General features: G+C 40.6%; 1 gene segment (V, D, J or C); it reads right to left on the reverse strand.

The window, feature by feature from the left end:
* Nucleotides 1-2,261: 2,261 nt before the first annotated feature.
* LOC123952176 overlaps nucleotides 2,262-17,575 on the reverse strand; it is a 74,585-nt gene continuing 59,271 nt past the window's right edge. The window contains 3 exon segments of the C gene segment in view: nucleotides 2,262-2,862; nucleotides 4,733-4,780; nucleotides 13,619-13,744. Coding sequence covers nucleotides 2,720-2,862; nucleotides 4,733-4,780; nucleotides 13,619-13,744 — 317 coding nt within the window.

Here is a 17,575-nt window from a genome sequence, read left to right on the forward strand (position 1 = left end):
AAAGAGCTCTCTTCCACACATGCTGGGCTGAAGGAGTAACATGGGCCCATGCTCAAGAAAGCCAAAGCTCACACTGAAGTTGGTTCTCAGTATAGAACAAGAGGAGTGAAGTTATGGTGGGAATATGCTTTGTGAAGTCAGACTGTAAAAGCCAAAGCAGTGATCTCTGCAGTAGAGTTTTGTTTCCCCAAGGCCTGGACAGATTGGATCCCGGCATTGGGCACAATCTCTGTTCCATGCTTGGGTGGGGTGTGGGTGTGGACACTTACTTTTTATGCTCACATCACTGAACAGCCCTCCTCTCCTCCACACACCCCCCCAAACACACTTATCTGTTGTGCAAGTCTTCTACTGAGCATTGCTCAGCCTGGCTCTGCAGTCACTTGTCCCTGCAGGGGACTGGCATGACTCAGTCTGTGAAATTCAGTGACACAGTTGAACCCAGAGCCTCCGTATGTCCATGTGCTCTTGTGAGGAAAGAAGCACCTGCTGTTGTGTCGTCTACAGTCACCCTGTGCTCGTAACCTCATGGGCATGGGACTCTGTCACTCTGCCTACACGGACAAAATGAGACCAAAAGTCTGAGCCTCAGTAAATCACCTGCCACGGAAAAGCACAGATCCTGGTGGAATGTCGGGAATCACCTAGCGCTACAAGCAATCTCTGAAGAAATCTCTTCCAAACAGTGTCGTCAGAGTGGACTGAGTGTGCAGCAACTCAACAGCCTTGGGCATACAATCCTAACTCACATAGCAGCTACAAGAATGGACTGGGTATAAATAGAGGGACCCTCACCCACAGCCAAAGAGTATATTTGAGAGCAGGAGCATGTGTGCGGATACTATTTTCTTTCCATTAGCTGTGGACTTTTGGAAATGAGCAAAGTTGGCTGTGGTTTAACTGTTCTCATTTCATCTTTCAACACCAGAGCCAGTGGTTGCAGAGCCCCAACCAGCAGGGGCAGTTTGACTTCAAGCACTTGCAGGAATCAACCACAATTGAAGGAGTACATAGCACCCTCCTTCCACCCACACTGTTTCCAGGTCCACCACCCTCCCCCTGTATGCACCTCCCAGTCCAGGGCAGGCCAGGTCCAGTTGGGGAAGGAAAGTGCTAGGGAGTTGGAAGTCACAGGACACAGTGCCTAGGACGCCCAGCAGTGACATTAGCCCACACGGCTTAAGTAATTTGCTAGTTTCCTCTCTGTGCCTCCATGCTTTCCACATACAGAAATAGTTCCATATGTCTGAGTAAGGTCCAGACATTTGTCCTAAGAGGTCTGAAGAAATTTTTGACAAGAGTAAATCAAAATTAAATTTCCTCCTTTTTATATCTTGTGGGCTTTATGTTGTTTCCACATGGGAACCTCTACTTGGTTTCCCAAAGCACCTGTTTCACAAGAACTGAATCTGATTGTAAATAAAGAAAAAATTCTTCCCAATTTTAAATGAGATATTGTTTAAATTCTAATATATTGAAGTTACTACATTGAATGGATTTGTTAACAAAAATAGAAAAATAAACAATTACTACATTTTTCATCACTTAACACACACTGAATATTTGATTACATCCATGTGTGTGGAAATATGCACACACATATTAATGAGTGCCCTAATTGTTAGTGTGCGTGCATGTGTATATGTGTGTTCCTCTTATTTCTAACGTAGAGCTGCCAGCAGTAGAGGCTAATGTTGTTGAGCACTCACAGGTACCCAGGAAAGTTAACTCATTTTATCCACACAACTCCAAGAAATGGGTCACTTTAACTCCATTTGACAAACGAAAAAATTATGTCAGAGAGTTCAAATAGCTATAGAACCAAGATTTAAGCCCAAGCATATGGAATTCAGAAGTCAAGCACTTAACCCCTCCACCATTCTACCTTTTCAGTGTTAGTGCAGATCTCTGGGGCTTCTTGTGAATTCAGGAAATTTAGTGCCTGTGACACACTGGGACAGGTCTGAGCGCAGCCACCAGTCATGCGACATGTTATAGTGTCACCACCAGAGTGTATTAAACCAAATGAGTCTGAATCTGCTAAACTTTGAAGGAGAAATAACCTGGAAACCTTCACTGTCTGTGGCTCACCTAGGATCAGTGCTCCAAGGAAAGCATGATAAGGACCATCTCAGAGAAAGAACTAGAAATGTGGAACTGACCATTATTACAAGTGATGCTGAATTGGAAGACTCAGTTGTCAGGCTGTCCTTTACTTTGGACTCTCAGTTAGCACCAAATAAATTACACAGAGGCCAAAGAAGACTTTTGATTGCTTTTATTGTGCCTATTATGAAAAACACACAAATGTCAGGTAACAAGCATGGTGGCTTCCAGGTGCATAAAATAAAGGCTTCAAGGCCGGTATCTGGTTAAAGAGTTCAAGGAATGCAGCTGTAAGGTGTATGCTGGCTGTACCCAGAGGCATGGGAACTGGGTGGCTGGGGAGCTGGTGGACACCGATGAGGGGGTGGTGCAAAAGACTCTGTGGATGCCCCCTGGCCCCACCCCTGAGTCATGGAAGGATTTGTTCTAGCTGCAGAGTGAAAGCTTCTGTTTGCCCAGGGGTTTGTAAGTCTGTTCTCAGATAATGACACAAGAAAAAGACACATGTGAGCTGAAAGAACCCAATCTCAGAAAGAAGTCTCACTAGATCCTCAGCAGACACTTTTAGGGACACTAGCCAATGGCAAGAAGTGACACCTTGTGCCACCAGGTGTTAGGAACTCTTCCCATTGCCACTGAGTGCTGGTCTCCCAAGCAGACAGATGACGATGATGACGGAGTAGATCAGGCTCTTCAGGTGGAGGAGGAGGTAGGTATAGTAGGCAGATGTGTTCATAAGCTGCAGCTGCAGGGTGTCTAAAAGAAGCATTTCATTAATTTCCCATGTTGTTTTGAAAGACTAGGACTTATTAATGGACGAAGGGTAACTGTATACACTCTGATGACTTAGGCTGAAGTGACACACTCACACCAGCACAACTGGAGAATAAACACCTACATCATCACCGTCTCCACCACCACTGTCCCCAAGACAACTCAGAACAGAGTTTGCTGGTCAAGTCACTCAAACACCTGTGAATTTCACCTAGAACTTTCTGAAGTAAAAAAAAGTACGTTTGTGTTTAAAATGAATGAATCCAATGGAAAAAGGCATTGGTGATAAATAGCTTTTAACATTCCTTCTTCCCTACCACGTTTGTAAGTAAGAATAAGAGCTAATACAAGTTCTTTAGAAATTTCATTGATAGCAATTAGTTTAAAGCAGATACAACTTTGTTGGACTTTGTTATACATCAGAATTGTGTTTGGATCTTATAAATCTGACTCATGAAAAAAGAAAGAATAAGAGGCAATATCCACTAAATACAAACTAGCTGTTCCTTATTTTGGCAACTTGTATGCAAAGCTTAAATTATTTAAATTATTAAAAATAATTTTTAAAATAATTATTAAATTGTTATTTAAATTATTAATACTTAAATTATTAAAGGTTATTTAATTTTTCAATAACCTATGAGATTATTATTATTTTCACTCCCATTTTTACAAATAAACTGAAGACAAAGAGAGAAGGGCTGATTTCGTGCAACTAGTAAGTACCAGAAGTCATTTCAATCCCAGCCACACATCATTTAAGAACACGTTCTCAGCTTCTCTATAATTCTGCATATTCACATGCAAAAAATAACAAAGATATCAAAATGATTAAGCAAAACTATAAATTAGGATGATGATAATGAAGAAGGTGATGATGATGGTTAGAGTCCACAAGTCCCTTGATATTGGACACGGAGGTTGGATCAGCAGAGCTACAACCAATGCTCTTCATCATTACCTTTGTTCATATGTGGGGAGACAACACCAGGAGCTAGTACTTACAGTGTAGCAGCTAAGTGAGATCCCTATGCTAGACCTTTCACATATGTCATGTTATATCTTCTATGACTGAGTTAGATGTTATTTGTGTCATTTTAGGTGTGCTCAGAAAATGTAAATAGTTTAGCCGTAGACATGGAACTGATAATTAAAAGACTGGAGTTTACGTCCACTCTGTGGCACCAGAAACCCTGCACTCACACCCTCCCCATGTGTACACCCATCTCAGGGTCTCGGCTTTGGGGATTGAGCAAGAATAAAAACTAAGATAGTATTTGAACTCTTAATTCAGATGGTCTGGGATGAAGCCCTCGATCTTGGTGTGTGGTATGGAGACAAATAAATTTAGCTCATTGTCCTCCTGTGTAAAATGGGAATAAAATCCTTCATGGTGAGTATTAGGAGAATTAAACAAAATGCACTCACAGTGCAGCACACCTTTTGTACGAGAAGCTCTCAGGTCAGTTCATGTTATTAACTTCCAGCAAGAACATTTTTTTTTTTTTAAATCTAGAAGAAATCTGAAAAAAAAAAATCTAGAAGCAATCGATATCCTGTTTTCCTCAGTCAGTAGCAACAAAGGTCACAGAAGTGAATGAATTCCATCGTTGAAAGAATTGAGAGCAATCCCTGCACCCCTAATTTATAGTCCTCTCACACCCAAACCAGCATTTACTGTGTGATGATGATTCCTGAGAGATGATGGATTGTTTTAAAACATCATTCAGTTTATTGCTCAAGATCCAGTGATTCTGAGGTTTTCCCAGAAGCCAGGGAAGTTCAATGGTGATGTTGATGAGGAGGAAAAAATGCTACAGCAGAATAAAGGCAAACATTGACAAAATCTTACCATTTTCATCATTCAGAGAAGATTCTGTGAAGTTAATAGCAGCAAGCTCTGAAAGAAATGAATGCAAGTATTATTCAATTGTTCAAATCCATTATTTGATGTGTGTATGTGTTGTGGATTGAAAGATGATAGATAATTAAATGATAGATAGATAGATAGGTAGATATATGATAGATAACAATTAGTAAGCAGAGAGGAGAGCCTTCACTAATATGAGCCCCACAATTCCAGAATTGATTGCTCTGAGTCTGTGTAATTCAGTAAATCAACTCAAAATTGTATTTCTGCACATGAAGATGTTGAACTTCATGAATTATGCATTTCTTTCTTTTTTTCCCCCACAGCTGGAGGGTAAATGCCTAAGACTATCTTAGTGTGTGTGTTTGTGTGTGTGTGTATGTGTGTGTGTATATATATATATATATAATTTCTTTTCAGCGAAACAGAATTCATTGTTTTTGCACCACACTCAGTGCTCCATGCAATACATACCCTCCTTAATATCCAGCACCTGGGTCCCCCAACCTCCCACTGCCGCCCCTTCAAAACCCTCAGATTGTTTTTCAGAGTCCATAGTTTCTCATGGTTCACTTCCCCTTCCAATTTCCCTCCACTCCCTTCTCTGCATCTCCCTATGTCCTCCATGTTATTTGTTATACTCCACAAAGAAGTGAAACCATATAATTCACTCTCTTGCTCAAATAAAATTGACTTATTTCACTCAGCATAATCTCTTCCAGTCCTTTCCATGTTGTTACAAAAGTTGGGTATTCATCCTTTCTGATGGAGGCATAATACTTCATCGTGTATATGGACCACATCTTCCTTATCCACTCATCCGTTGAAGGGCATCTTGGTTCTTTCCACAGTTTGGCCACCATGACCATTGCTTCTATAAACATTGGGGGTACAGATGACTCTTCTTTTCTCTACATCTGTGTCTTTGGGGTAAATACCCAGTAGCGCAATTGCAGAGTCATAGGGAAACTCTATTTTTTTAATTTTTTTCTGTGTTTAATTAATTTATTTTTTCAGCGTAACAGTATTCATTCTTTTTGCACAACACCCAGTGCTCCATGCAAAACGTGCCCTCCCTATTACCCACCACCTGTTCCCCCAACCTCCCACCCCTGACCCTTCAAAACCCTCAGGTTGTTTTTCAGAGTCCATAGTCTCTTAAGGTTCGCCTCTCCCTCCAATTTTTTTTTTTTATAAACATATAATGTATTTTTATCCCCAGGGGTACAGGTCTGTGAATCGCCAGGTTTACACACTTCACAGCACTCACGATAGTACATACCCTCCCCAATGTCCATAACCCCCTCCCCCTCTCCCAACCCCACCTCCCCCCAGCAACCCCCTGTTTGTTTTGTGAGATTAAGAGTCATTTATGGTTTGTCTCCCTCCCAATCCCATCTTGTTTCATTTATTCTTCTCCTATCCCCCTAACCCCCCATGTTGCTTCTCCATGTCCTCATATCAGGGAGATCATATGATAGTTGTCTTTCTCCGATTGACTTATTTCACTAAGCATGATACGCTCTAGTTCCATCCACGTCGTTGCAAATGGCAAGATTTCATTTCTTTTGATGGCTGCATAGTATTCCATTGTGTATATATACCACACACATCTTCTTTATCCATTCATCTGTTGATGGACATCTAGGTTCTTTTTTTTTTTTTTGGCATTTATATTGTATTTTTCCTCTAAAGATAGTAAGTTGCTAACCAGATAACTATTCTTTTCATTTATTTATTTATTTATTTATTTTTTATTTGTTTATTTACAGCATAACAGTGTTCATTGTTTTGGCATCACAACCAGTGCTCCATGCAGTACGTGCCCTCCCTCTTACCCACCACTTGGTTCCTCAACCTCCTACCCCCCCGCCCCTTCAAAACCGTCTGGTTGTTTTTCAGAGTCCATAGTCTCTCATGGTTCATCTCCCCTTCCAGTTTCCCTCAACTCCCTCTCCTCTCCATCTCCCCATGTCCTCCATGTTATTTGCTACGCTCCACAAATAAGTGAGACCATATGATACTTGACTCTCTCTGCTTGACTTATTTCACTCAGCATAATCTCTTCCAGTCCCGTCCATGTTGCTACAAAAGTTGGGTATTCATCCCTTCTGATGGAGGCATAATACTCCATTGTGTATATGGACCACATCTTCCTTATCCATTCATCCGTTGAAGGGCATCTTGGTTCTTTCCACAGCTTGGCGACCGTAGCCATTGCTGCAATAAACATTGGGGTACAGATGGCCCTTCTTTTCACTACATCTGTATCTTTGGGGTAAATACCCAGCAGTGCAATTGCAGGGTCATAGGGAAGCTCTATTCTTAATTTCTTGAGGAATCTCCACACTGTTCTCCAAAGTGGCTGCACTAACTTGCATTCCCACCAACAGTGGAGGAGGGTTCCCCTTTCTCCACATCCTCTCCAGCATCTGTCATTTCCTGACTTGTTAATTTTAGCCATTCTGACTGGTGTGAGGTGATATCTCATTGTGGTTTTGATTTGTATTTCCCTGATGCCAAGTGACGTGGAGCACTTTTTCATGTGTCTGTTGGCCATCTGGATGTCTTCTTTGCAGAAATGTCTGTTCATGTCCTCTGCCCATTTCTTGATTGGATTGTTTGTTCTTTGGGTGTTGAGTTTGCTAAGTTCCTTATAGATTTTGGATACTAGCCCTTTATCTGATATGTCGTTTGCAAATATCTTCTCCCATTCTGTCAGTTGTCTTTTGGTTTTGTTAACTGGGAAACTATATTTTTAATTTCTTAGGGAATCTCCACACTGTTCTCCAAAGTGGCTGCACCAACTTGCATTCCCACCAACAGTGTAAGAGGGTTCCCCTTTCTCCACATCCTCTCCAACACACGTTGTTTCCTGTCTTGCTAATTTTGGCCATTCTAACTGGTGTCAAGTGGTATCTCAATGTGGTTTTAATTTGAATCTCCCTGATGGCTAGTGATGATGAACATTTTTCATGTGTCTGATAGCCATTTGTATATCTTCATTGGAGAAAAGTATCTGTTCATATCTTCTGCCCATTTTTTGATATGATTATCTGTTTTGTGTGTGTTGAGTTTGAGGAGTTCTTTATAGATCCTGGATATCAACCTTTTGTCTGTACTGTCATTTGCAGATATCTTCTCCCATTCCATGAGTTGCCTCTTTGTTTTGTTGACTGTTTCCTTTGCTGTGCAGCAGCTTTCGATCTTGATGAAGTCCCAAAAGTTCATTTTCACTTTTGTTTCCTTTGCCCTTGGAGACATATCTTGAAAGAAGTTGCTGTGGCTGATACCAAAGAAGTTACTGCCTATGTTCTCCTCTAGGATTCTGATGGATTCCTGTCTCATTGCCTAAGACTATCATGTTTTCCTTCTCTGCTCATAGCTCCTAACACAGTGCTTACTGCAAAGCAGGTGTTCTATAAAAACTTGTTGAATGGAAAAATAACCAGAAACTGGATGCTGTACAGTCCTCAGCACCCACTGCTCACATGAAGTGCTGTTACCAAGATGAATCCATCCAACCTTAGACTCACAGCAGAACCTTACATGTTGGAAGGAGTCTGGTTTAGGTCAATTTCCCATCTAAGCAAAAGAAAGCAGTCCTACCTTTTAAATCACACAAGCTTCTGTATCCCCAGATACCGTACATGATTTTCTGGAGTGGTGGTAATTTGCAGACATGACAACAATATGAATGAAAGCTAGTACCTATTAAATGATTATTACTGTGCTAGACACTGTGTTAAAGGTTCATATGTATTATGCCATCTGATCCCCCAGTTACACTCATATAAGCTGAATTTGGAGGACTCTGTCTTACCCAGAAGGAAATAAGATTTATAGTCTACATACCTTGCAAAATTATACCACTGATTGTTAGAGCCAGCCCTCAAAGGATGGCTGTGGGCATTTAGATGAGTGAGAGCATGTGAAAAGCACGTCATAAAACACCCCATAGAAATCGAACATAATTCCCCATTGTGCACTGTCAAACACCATCTGTTTCAGATACCTTAATCTTTCATCTTAGCAAATGACCTTTTCATTACAGATACTCATTTTTAAAAATATTTTATTTATTTATTTGAGAGGGAGTGAGCATGGCAGGGAAAAGAGACAAAGGTAGAGGGGGAAGCAGATTCCCCACTAAACAGAGAACCTAGGGGCACCTGGGTGGCTTAGTCGGTTAAGGGCTTTCTTTGGCTCAGATCATGATCCTGGGTCCTGGGATCCAGCCACCTTCAGGATCCTTGCTCAGTGGGGGATCCTACTTCTCCCTCTCCCTCTGCTTGTCTGTAGCTCCCCCTACTTATGCTCTCTCTCTCTCTCTCTCTCTCCCTCATTTTCTCTCTCACTGTGTGTCAAATAAATAAATAAATTATTAAAAATATAAAAAAATATAAATAGGGGGCCCAATGCAGGGCTCAATCCCATGACCCTGGGATCAAGACCTGAGCCAAAGGCAGGTGCTTAACCAACTGAGCCACCCATTCACCCCTGAATGTGCACTTGTTTGCAGGGATAGAATGAAGACCAAGTCACATTTATAGCCATCTGAACACACACCAAAAAGGAGTTGTATTTACCTATAGTGTAGAAGACAAAACAAAACACAAAAGCACCCAACATACATACATACAAAGACAAAAATCAGTAAAATGATCATTGACAACAAGATGCAGGAAGAGAGAGTTGCAAGGCTCTTTTGTTTTATCCTTTTTCTGATCTATTTATCTTTGTCCACAAAGACATGGTTATAGTGTGCAATTTTATGTACTCCACACAATCTTATTTTGGTGTGCTCTTGAAGAAATCGGTTTGAGATATAACATTTGAGTAAATCCCAGGAAGGGAAATGTTACTATAATTATGTTAATTATAATTGTAGTTACTATAATTGTTAGATGATTATATTATAGATAATTACTATATACAATATACCATATATAAAATAATATATAGAAGTATAGAAAATTACTATAATTGTTAGATGTTAGATGTTAAAATGTCCTCAAGAGCTAACTTTACAGTGCCTTAAAGATCTCCTTTTTTTTCATGCAGTGACTTTATTGATCATATTTATATCTGAAATTAATATAACACTGTATGTTTACTAACTGTCAGTAAAATAAAACTTTAGAAAAGATAAATGAAAATCTCTTATCATCATGTATTGTTTGACATAAGACAGTAAAATAACAAGTTTCATATAAAACCTGTATGTGTGTTCTAGGTGCTCTTTCTCAAGGCTGCTCAAAAATGAGGACAAGATGAGTTTTATCTCTTTTGAGAATCACTTCATCATTCTGTGCTTTCATGTATCTATATACATATATACACGTTTTTATCAAAAACAAAAACAGGGATGCCTGGGTGGCTCAGTCAGTTGGGCATCTGCCTTTGGCTCAGGTCATGATACCTTGGTCCTGGGATCAAGCACCACATCAGGCTCCCTGCTCGGCAGGGAATCTGCTTCTCTCTCTCAAATAAATAAATAAAATCTTAAAAAAAAAAGAAAATTCCATGACCCAGTATTAGAAATCTGCTATAGAATTGCATTAACAGAAATGCCATCATTAACTTTGTTGCTATGAGAAGAACATGGAGACATTCCTTTCAGAAATGCTAAGAAAAACACATCATATACACAGGAACTTCTCCCTTACCATAATTCTCACCGTGAAACTTACTATACTTTTTACTTTTCTCTGCAAACTAGAGAAATCAAAACCTAACAGGATACTTCAGCCAAGGGTCTACATTAAATTTATGCCTGCTCCTTTGCTTCCCTTCTGTTAGCTGTAGAAATAGAAAACTTAGGGGTGACTTATAATCTAACTTAAGTTAGTATTAGGAAAATATATAAATAAATACAATGACAATAGGAATAAACTCATCCATGTTGTGTTTTCAACAAGCATTTTCACTGGCATAATGTCATTTGATCTTCATCATAGGTCAGGTAAAAGTAAATGTTTAACATGAATTTGGTCATTGGACAAATTAGGAATCTGGAAATAAAAATTCCAAACTGGATAATTTTAACAATTTAACTGGCTATAATTATAAACCTATTCATGAGTCAGGCATCGTCCTATCTAGGATGTAGAGAGGAGCTTCAAAGGCCAATAGGAAAGAGGTTTTTCAAGATAGGGAGTGAAAAAGAAATTATCAGCAAGGAAACCATTGGCTTAGGCAAGGTCATCCTCCTATGCGGAATGGAGGGGGACAATCTGTCAACTTCCTAGTGCGGACCAGGAAGTTCCCATGTCCACTCATTAAAGGTTGCATTTCTGGGTGTTGACTCTGCAGCTGGGTAGGTATGAAGACTTTAATGTCTTGTGGCCTTAAGCTAAGTGAGTGCATTTTGAGCCTGAAGTATTCCTTATTAACAACTCTGCCTTTTGATCAGACTCTCAGCTGAACTGAGAGATGGGTTCTAAACTGAAGGCATTAACACCACTCTCAGCAACTGCTCTGACATTCTCACAGTCATTCTTGTTCCTCTGGGTGATATTAACAGGTCTTAACCTTTTTACTTAACCCTTGTGATAGCCCCAGGTTCCAACTTCAGCTTTACAATTTTTGAGTTGGTTATTCTCTTCATTCTTTGTAAAGTTCCCATCTTAGATCATTTGCTTGGAGATTACTGGCTTTGAATTTGCATGTAAAGCTTTTGAGAGGACATAACACACCAGGCAGATTATTATGATGCCTCTAAACAGGATAATTCCTCGTGTTTGCCATAGTCCTCAAGACTCAAAGCAATTAAAATCAAATAAGTAAGAAAGACTCCTATTAAAGGAGTAACTCTGTTAAGCCACATGGCTTGCACCATGATCTGATGTTATTGGGTTTTAATTTTCCTGATAGTGTTCAACATTGTGTAGAACATGGTATTGCCTACAGCAAAGATCCATCTTGCTCAACCAAGTCATAATCAAGGACTATTTTACTTTCAAGAACTGCTTTGGTCAGAGTCAAAAGGTTTTGTTTGTTTGTTTGTTTTGGGGGAGAGGCTACCCTTTGCATTAGGAGGGCTTCTGTAACAAATTCAAGAATGAAGGGAAAGGTCTTGATTGTACTTCTTTATAATTATCCCTCACCAAGGAAGTAGGGTCAGCCAAAGGAGTGAATCCCGGTGGCTTCTTGGTAATTCCTAACTAACTCCCAATATAACTTTTTTTTTATTATTTGTTTATTTACAGCATAACAGTGTTCATTGTTTTGGCATCACACCCAGTGCTCCATGCAGTATTTGGCATCACACCCAGTGCTCCATGCATGCCCTCCCTATTACCCACCACCTGGTTCCTCAACCTCCCACGCACCCCCCCGCCGCCCCTTCAAAACCCTCTGGTTGTTTAACTTTATAGCAATCAACCAATGAGATGTCTTATTGACCTTGAGAGAAATTGGGACCAGGGTTATATTTTCTGGAGGTAGCTCTGATTCCAGAGATTAGGCCTCTTGGCCTTGACCTGGGAGATACAGGCCATTGACAGAGTAAAGGAAAAAAAAAGAGGGAGAAAGGATTTCATATTAAAAGTATGAAGTTTTGAACCCCTGTCTAGTTGAAAGCAGTCTATTTGGATGTCAGCTACTTCTCTTTCCCTCAATATGATTCAGAAACTCCAGTGTCTGGGCAGGACTAGGGGTCAGGTGGAGACTTCTGTAGCTGTGGAATGTGTACAAGGTTCAACTATTAGTTTTACAGCAAGAACACTTGGTAATATCCCTGTTCTACTGGAAATGTCCAGGGCTATCTTCCTCTGATGATGTGTCTTAAATACCTAATCACCAGGCTGTATCCTGTGACGGAGAGGACCCTTTAATTGTGCTCTAAAAAGGTTTCTGTAACCTGATGGTCACAGGCTTGAGCATCAGACACTGAGGACTCACATCCAAAGGACCAGCAGAATTTTGTAAACTGAGACAATTCCAGGAAGTTTGCAAGGTTTTCCTAAAGGCTCCTGTGCTTTTCCCTGTGAATTATGCGCCCTAGTCACTGGAGCTCACAGAAGATGTCTCCCAAAGGGGAAACCCATTTTTAACAATGTCTTTGCCACAATGAGGACATCAGCCTCTTGGCAGGGAAAGGCTTAACCCCACACAGAAAATATACAAACAATGAAAAGGGCATATTGACTACATGTACCAACTGGCAGTGGATTGAATTCCAACTGCAAGTGTACAAGCAACCCAGAGGGAGGAGGCATGAAGTCTCCAGAAAGTAAGCAGTTGTTCCAGAATTATGGACCTGACAAGTTAGATAATGGTAACTGTATTGTACTTTTGAGGTCTCCAACCTGGTGGTTACCAAGCCAATTCCTCAAAACACAAAAGGAGTTTTAGGTTTGCAATTTGGGCTCACCTGGGTGGCCCAGTCCCTTAAGCATCTGCATTCAGCTAATTTCCTGATCCTGGGGTGCTGGAATCTAGCCACATTTGAGGCTCCCTATTCAGTGGGAAGTCTGCTTTTCCCTCTCCCTCTGCCCCATAACTCATGGTCTACACTAAAGACTAAAAATGATGCACACATTAGTGTATGGCCAATAAGAGATGTTACTGAGCTCTGGCCAAAGAAGACTCTCGTGCAACACCAATTCTCCTGGACACTTCCTGAGGGTTCCATGTGCAGAACTCGGTTGGAATGTTTAGGGGCTTGGTTGTGTGCCAGGTCAGTTTCGGGCAAATATACTAGCTCAACAGAGCTGAAAAAAACAAAACAAAACAAAACATGCTACCTCAACTTATCCCTAGCATAACACTCTGCCAGCCCAAGCTGGCCTGCCCTGTAAAGCAAAATCAATTACAATAGGAGTTTGAACAAAAAGAGAGTGGAGCATAGAGTCAAGAACTCACCCACAGCCATTGGATCAGGTGAGAAAGATCGTGAATTCAAAGGACTCACGGTTACCACCTCTGTCTTTCGCTTTGTTTCTGATTGTCCCTGGGAGTCCACTGCAGATTCTGTCACAGCCATCAAACCTGTTAAAGAACAAAAATTGGAACTAAGTAAATGTTAAAGATCTAATAGCATTATTAATCAGTCTATTAATGAATCACTCAGCATTCCATCTAGGAAGTAGAGGGGAACTCAAAAGAGTTAGAGGAAAGGAAACCTTTTTAACAATAGAGAGGGAGCAGAAAAAAAGAAAGTTCTTGGCAAAGTATCCATTGTTTTAGGCAAGGTCCCTTCCCAAAGGGAAAGAGGGGACCCATCAGGAATCTTTCTGGGGCTGATCAGGAAATGCCCATGTTGACTGGGTAAATGTTACTCTTCTGGAGGGTTGAAATTGTACATGGGTTAGGTATTAAGACCTTGTTTAGTGAATTGGAGCCTTAAACTGAGTGTTATCATTTTAGGCATAAGGGTTCTTTTTTTTCCCCAATGTTCCTAGAAGACAAAGATTTACTTCAGAAATTTAAACTTGTATATATAAAGCTCTTCAAATTTCTTCTTATGTATTTGTTTCCCACTGCTTAAAAACTGCTTGTGAATCACAGAGAAAAGTATAAACTGTCTCCTTCTTATGAGCCTACTGTAGCCTTGGTCTGTGATGTTTATTCCTGCATGGCACTGAATCTACTGAGTTACTGGATCACTGTGGGCTAGGGCACTTTCATTTGGCTGCCTACAAGGTCTAAACTGGTGTCTCCACCAATAGGGTACCATTGGGACACCAAGCCTGAATCATACCTGAAGGGACCCTGAGTGATTAGGAAAAGTCTATTTGCATTATGGTAATGATCCTCATTGGGATAGTAATTCATCCTGCACCCCTTCCAGCCTGGCATTCACTAGGACTGCAATAATGTTTTCTGAACAGCTTTATTAATGGTAAGAAATATATTCATTGTGTAGAATGAAAGAAACTTTATACATGTGAACCTCACCCAATCTTTACTTATGACACTTCACCTTTTTCTGGTATATAAAATTCAAATCTGAAAACCTCAAGATCATACCTCAAGTTCATACCTCAAGAAAACCTCAGTTGTCGATTACAATTTCAGGTTGAGCTGTGATTTGGCTCCATCAAATGAACACCATTTTGTGCCCTGTAACTCATTGTTAATAGTCATACTTTGAGTAGAGTAAGATTGAAATGAGAAGGACTGTGATGCTGAGAAGAATATTCTTGAAAGATATATAATTGTTCTTCTTTCCTGATCAAGTAAAATCATGAAAAGGGTACCCACTGAACATTTTATTTTAAAAATGAGGGGGGGCACTCTGGGAAATATGGCAGAGAAGTAAGAGACCCTGTTTCAACCAGTCCCCTAAGTGAGCTAAATATCTACTCGAACACTCTGAACACCCATGAAATCGGCCTGAGATGTAAGATTATACATGCCTGGATCTCTACAGGGGCAGAAGATCATCACTGGAGGGGTAAAGCAGAGTGGGAGTGTTCGGATTGATATAGGAGGATAAACAGAAGGGGAGGGAGCCACCAGAAGCAATACATGGGGAAGTAATACAACAATACGAATGTGTCCTGTGCTTGCAGACCATCATTAACTTGGAGTATGGTTAAAAGTACACAAAAGAACAAAAGGTCTTGAGGATCAATTGGTAGAATCGGGCGGCCACAGGCACAAACCTAAGCCCACGGTTCAAGGGTGGGCACAGCTTGTGCCCTCCCAAGCCTGAGAGAGACTGACAGGGGCTCTGCCAATGGTCCCTGAGCCCACAGCTTTCCACTGCTTTCACCACCACTGGGGCTGGGCACACCCCTACCCACCACTGAGAGAGCCTCGTACAAGCTCCTGCCTGAGGTCCCTGGGCCCACAGCCTTCCATGACCTACAGTGCCACTGGGTCTGAGTGCACCCAGGATGGGCGTGGACTCCAGAAAGTCGACAACAACAGTCACCAGAATCAGGCTCAGTTGGACCAATATTGCTCACCGTTTTTGGGCACGGGGGTGCAGAGACAAGTGTGGGCCTCAGGACGACCACTAAGCTCATGAGTGGGAGCAGGCAATGCCTGTGGCAGGTTGCAGTGTTCAATGGAGTTTGCAGAGGGGGAGTCTGTGTATTCTGAATAATCCAGAGGGGAGTGGACTGAGGCTTCTCTCTGAGGTGGACGTCTGGGTGTGGACAGTATACTTTGCACTAACCCTCCAAAAAGCCACAACAAGCTGTGAAAGAACAACAACCTCCAGACAAAAGCTTAAAAAGCTGGTTTCATAGGCCCAGCCCCTTGACAGGTGGCGGGGCAACTCAGCCCAGACAAGACTGACTGAAAAACAATGCACAGGCCTTGCCCCCAGAAGACAAGCCGAAATAACAAGAGGACAATAACCACAGGATATCCATAAAACTCTAAAACCCCAACAATAGGGGGAAAACAATATATTAAGCCCCCAGTGTTGCCCCGAAACCTGTATATTTCATAAACACAATTTTTAAAAATTTGTTCTCATTCTTAATTCTGTTTTTTTTAACTAACTTACCACTACAACTAGATGTTTAATACAACACATTACATAATACCTTTTTAACTTGAACTTTTTTCATACATATACCTGTTTCTTTTTTTTTAAATAGATAGATAGAGAGATAGATAGATATAAGCTTCAAGGTAGTCTGTTGTTTTCCCCTATTCAATACTACCCCTATATATAAACCAGTATTAATTTCCCTGTATCTCTAGTACATTGAATCCTTTAACAAACATAACAAGATACACTCAGGATGAACTGAAATAATTTTCCTTGCCCACATCAAAGGTTTATAAACACCTTCCCATCTTATTCTGTCAGTGTTTATGTGTATTTGTTTCTGTTTATATACTATATAAATCTTATTCTTGGAGATCATTTGGCTGCTTTTTTTTTCTTTTCTTTTACTTTTCTTGGTCTTCTTATTTTTTGTTTTTGTTTTGGTTTCTTGTTGTTGTTGTTGTTGTTTATGTACCTTATAAATCTTACTTTTGAGGCTCATTTTGGCTGTTTTTTTTCCCCTTTTTTTTCTCCTGTTCTCTTTATTTCTTTCCTCTTTCTTTTTGGTGGGGATTTCTGATTACTCCAAAACTGTCCAAGGTGCACCTTGACTAGATTATGCTTGATATATCCAGTATACATCCCCTCAACCATCTCTCACCAAAATGACTAGGAAGAGGAACACCCAAGAGAGGAGAAATTGAGAGACTATGACCTCTGTCACAGAACAATTAGATATGGACATAAACAATATGTTGGAAATAGCATTCAGGATAACAATTATCCAGACAATGGCTAGGTTGGAGAAGACCCTTCGTGGTAAAATAAAATATCTAAGGACAGAAGTAAGAGTTGATCCAGCAGAACTTAAAAATGCTAACAGTGGGATCCAATCTAATCTCAATACTCTAACAGGAAGGGTAAATGAGGCAGAAGATTGAATTAATGATCTAGAAGAGAAGTTGATAGAAAAGAGCCATAGAAAAAACAGCATAAAAGCCATGAAAACAGAATTAGGGAAATAAATGAAGCCATGAAACATTCCAACGTCAGAATAATTGGGATCCCAGAGGGGGTGGAGAGAGAGAGATGATTAGAAGGTATCATTGAAAAAATACTGGATGAAAATTTTCCTAATCTGGGGAATGGAACAAGTGTTCATTTTCTACAGGCAGAAAGGACACCCCCGAAAAGCAGGGAGTCTAGAATGATCTCCAGACAACTGTGAAATTATGAAAATCATGAGTCTTAAAATCAGAGAGGTTGTGTTAAGGACAGTTAGGGGGAAGAGATTCCTTTGGACAGAAGAAGGACCATCAGAATAACATCAGGCCTGTCCACAGAAAGCTGACAAACCAAAAAGGGTTAGC

Source organism: Meles meles, chromosome 10 (assembly GCF_922984935.1).
Source record: "Meles meles chromosome 10, mMelMel3.1 paternal haplotype, whole genome shotgun sequence".
Lineage (NCBI taxonomy): Eukaryota > Metazoa > Chordata > Mammalia > Carnivora > Mustelidae > Meles > Meles meles.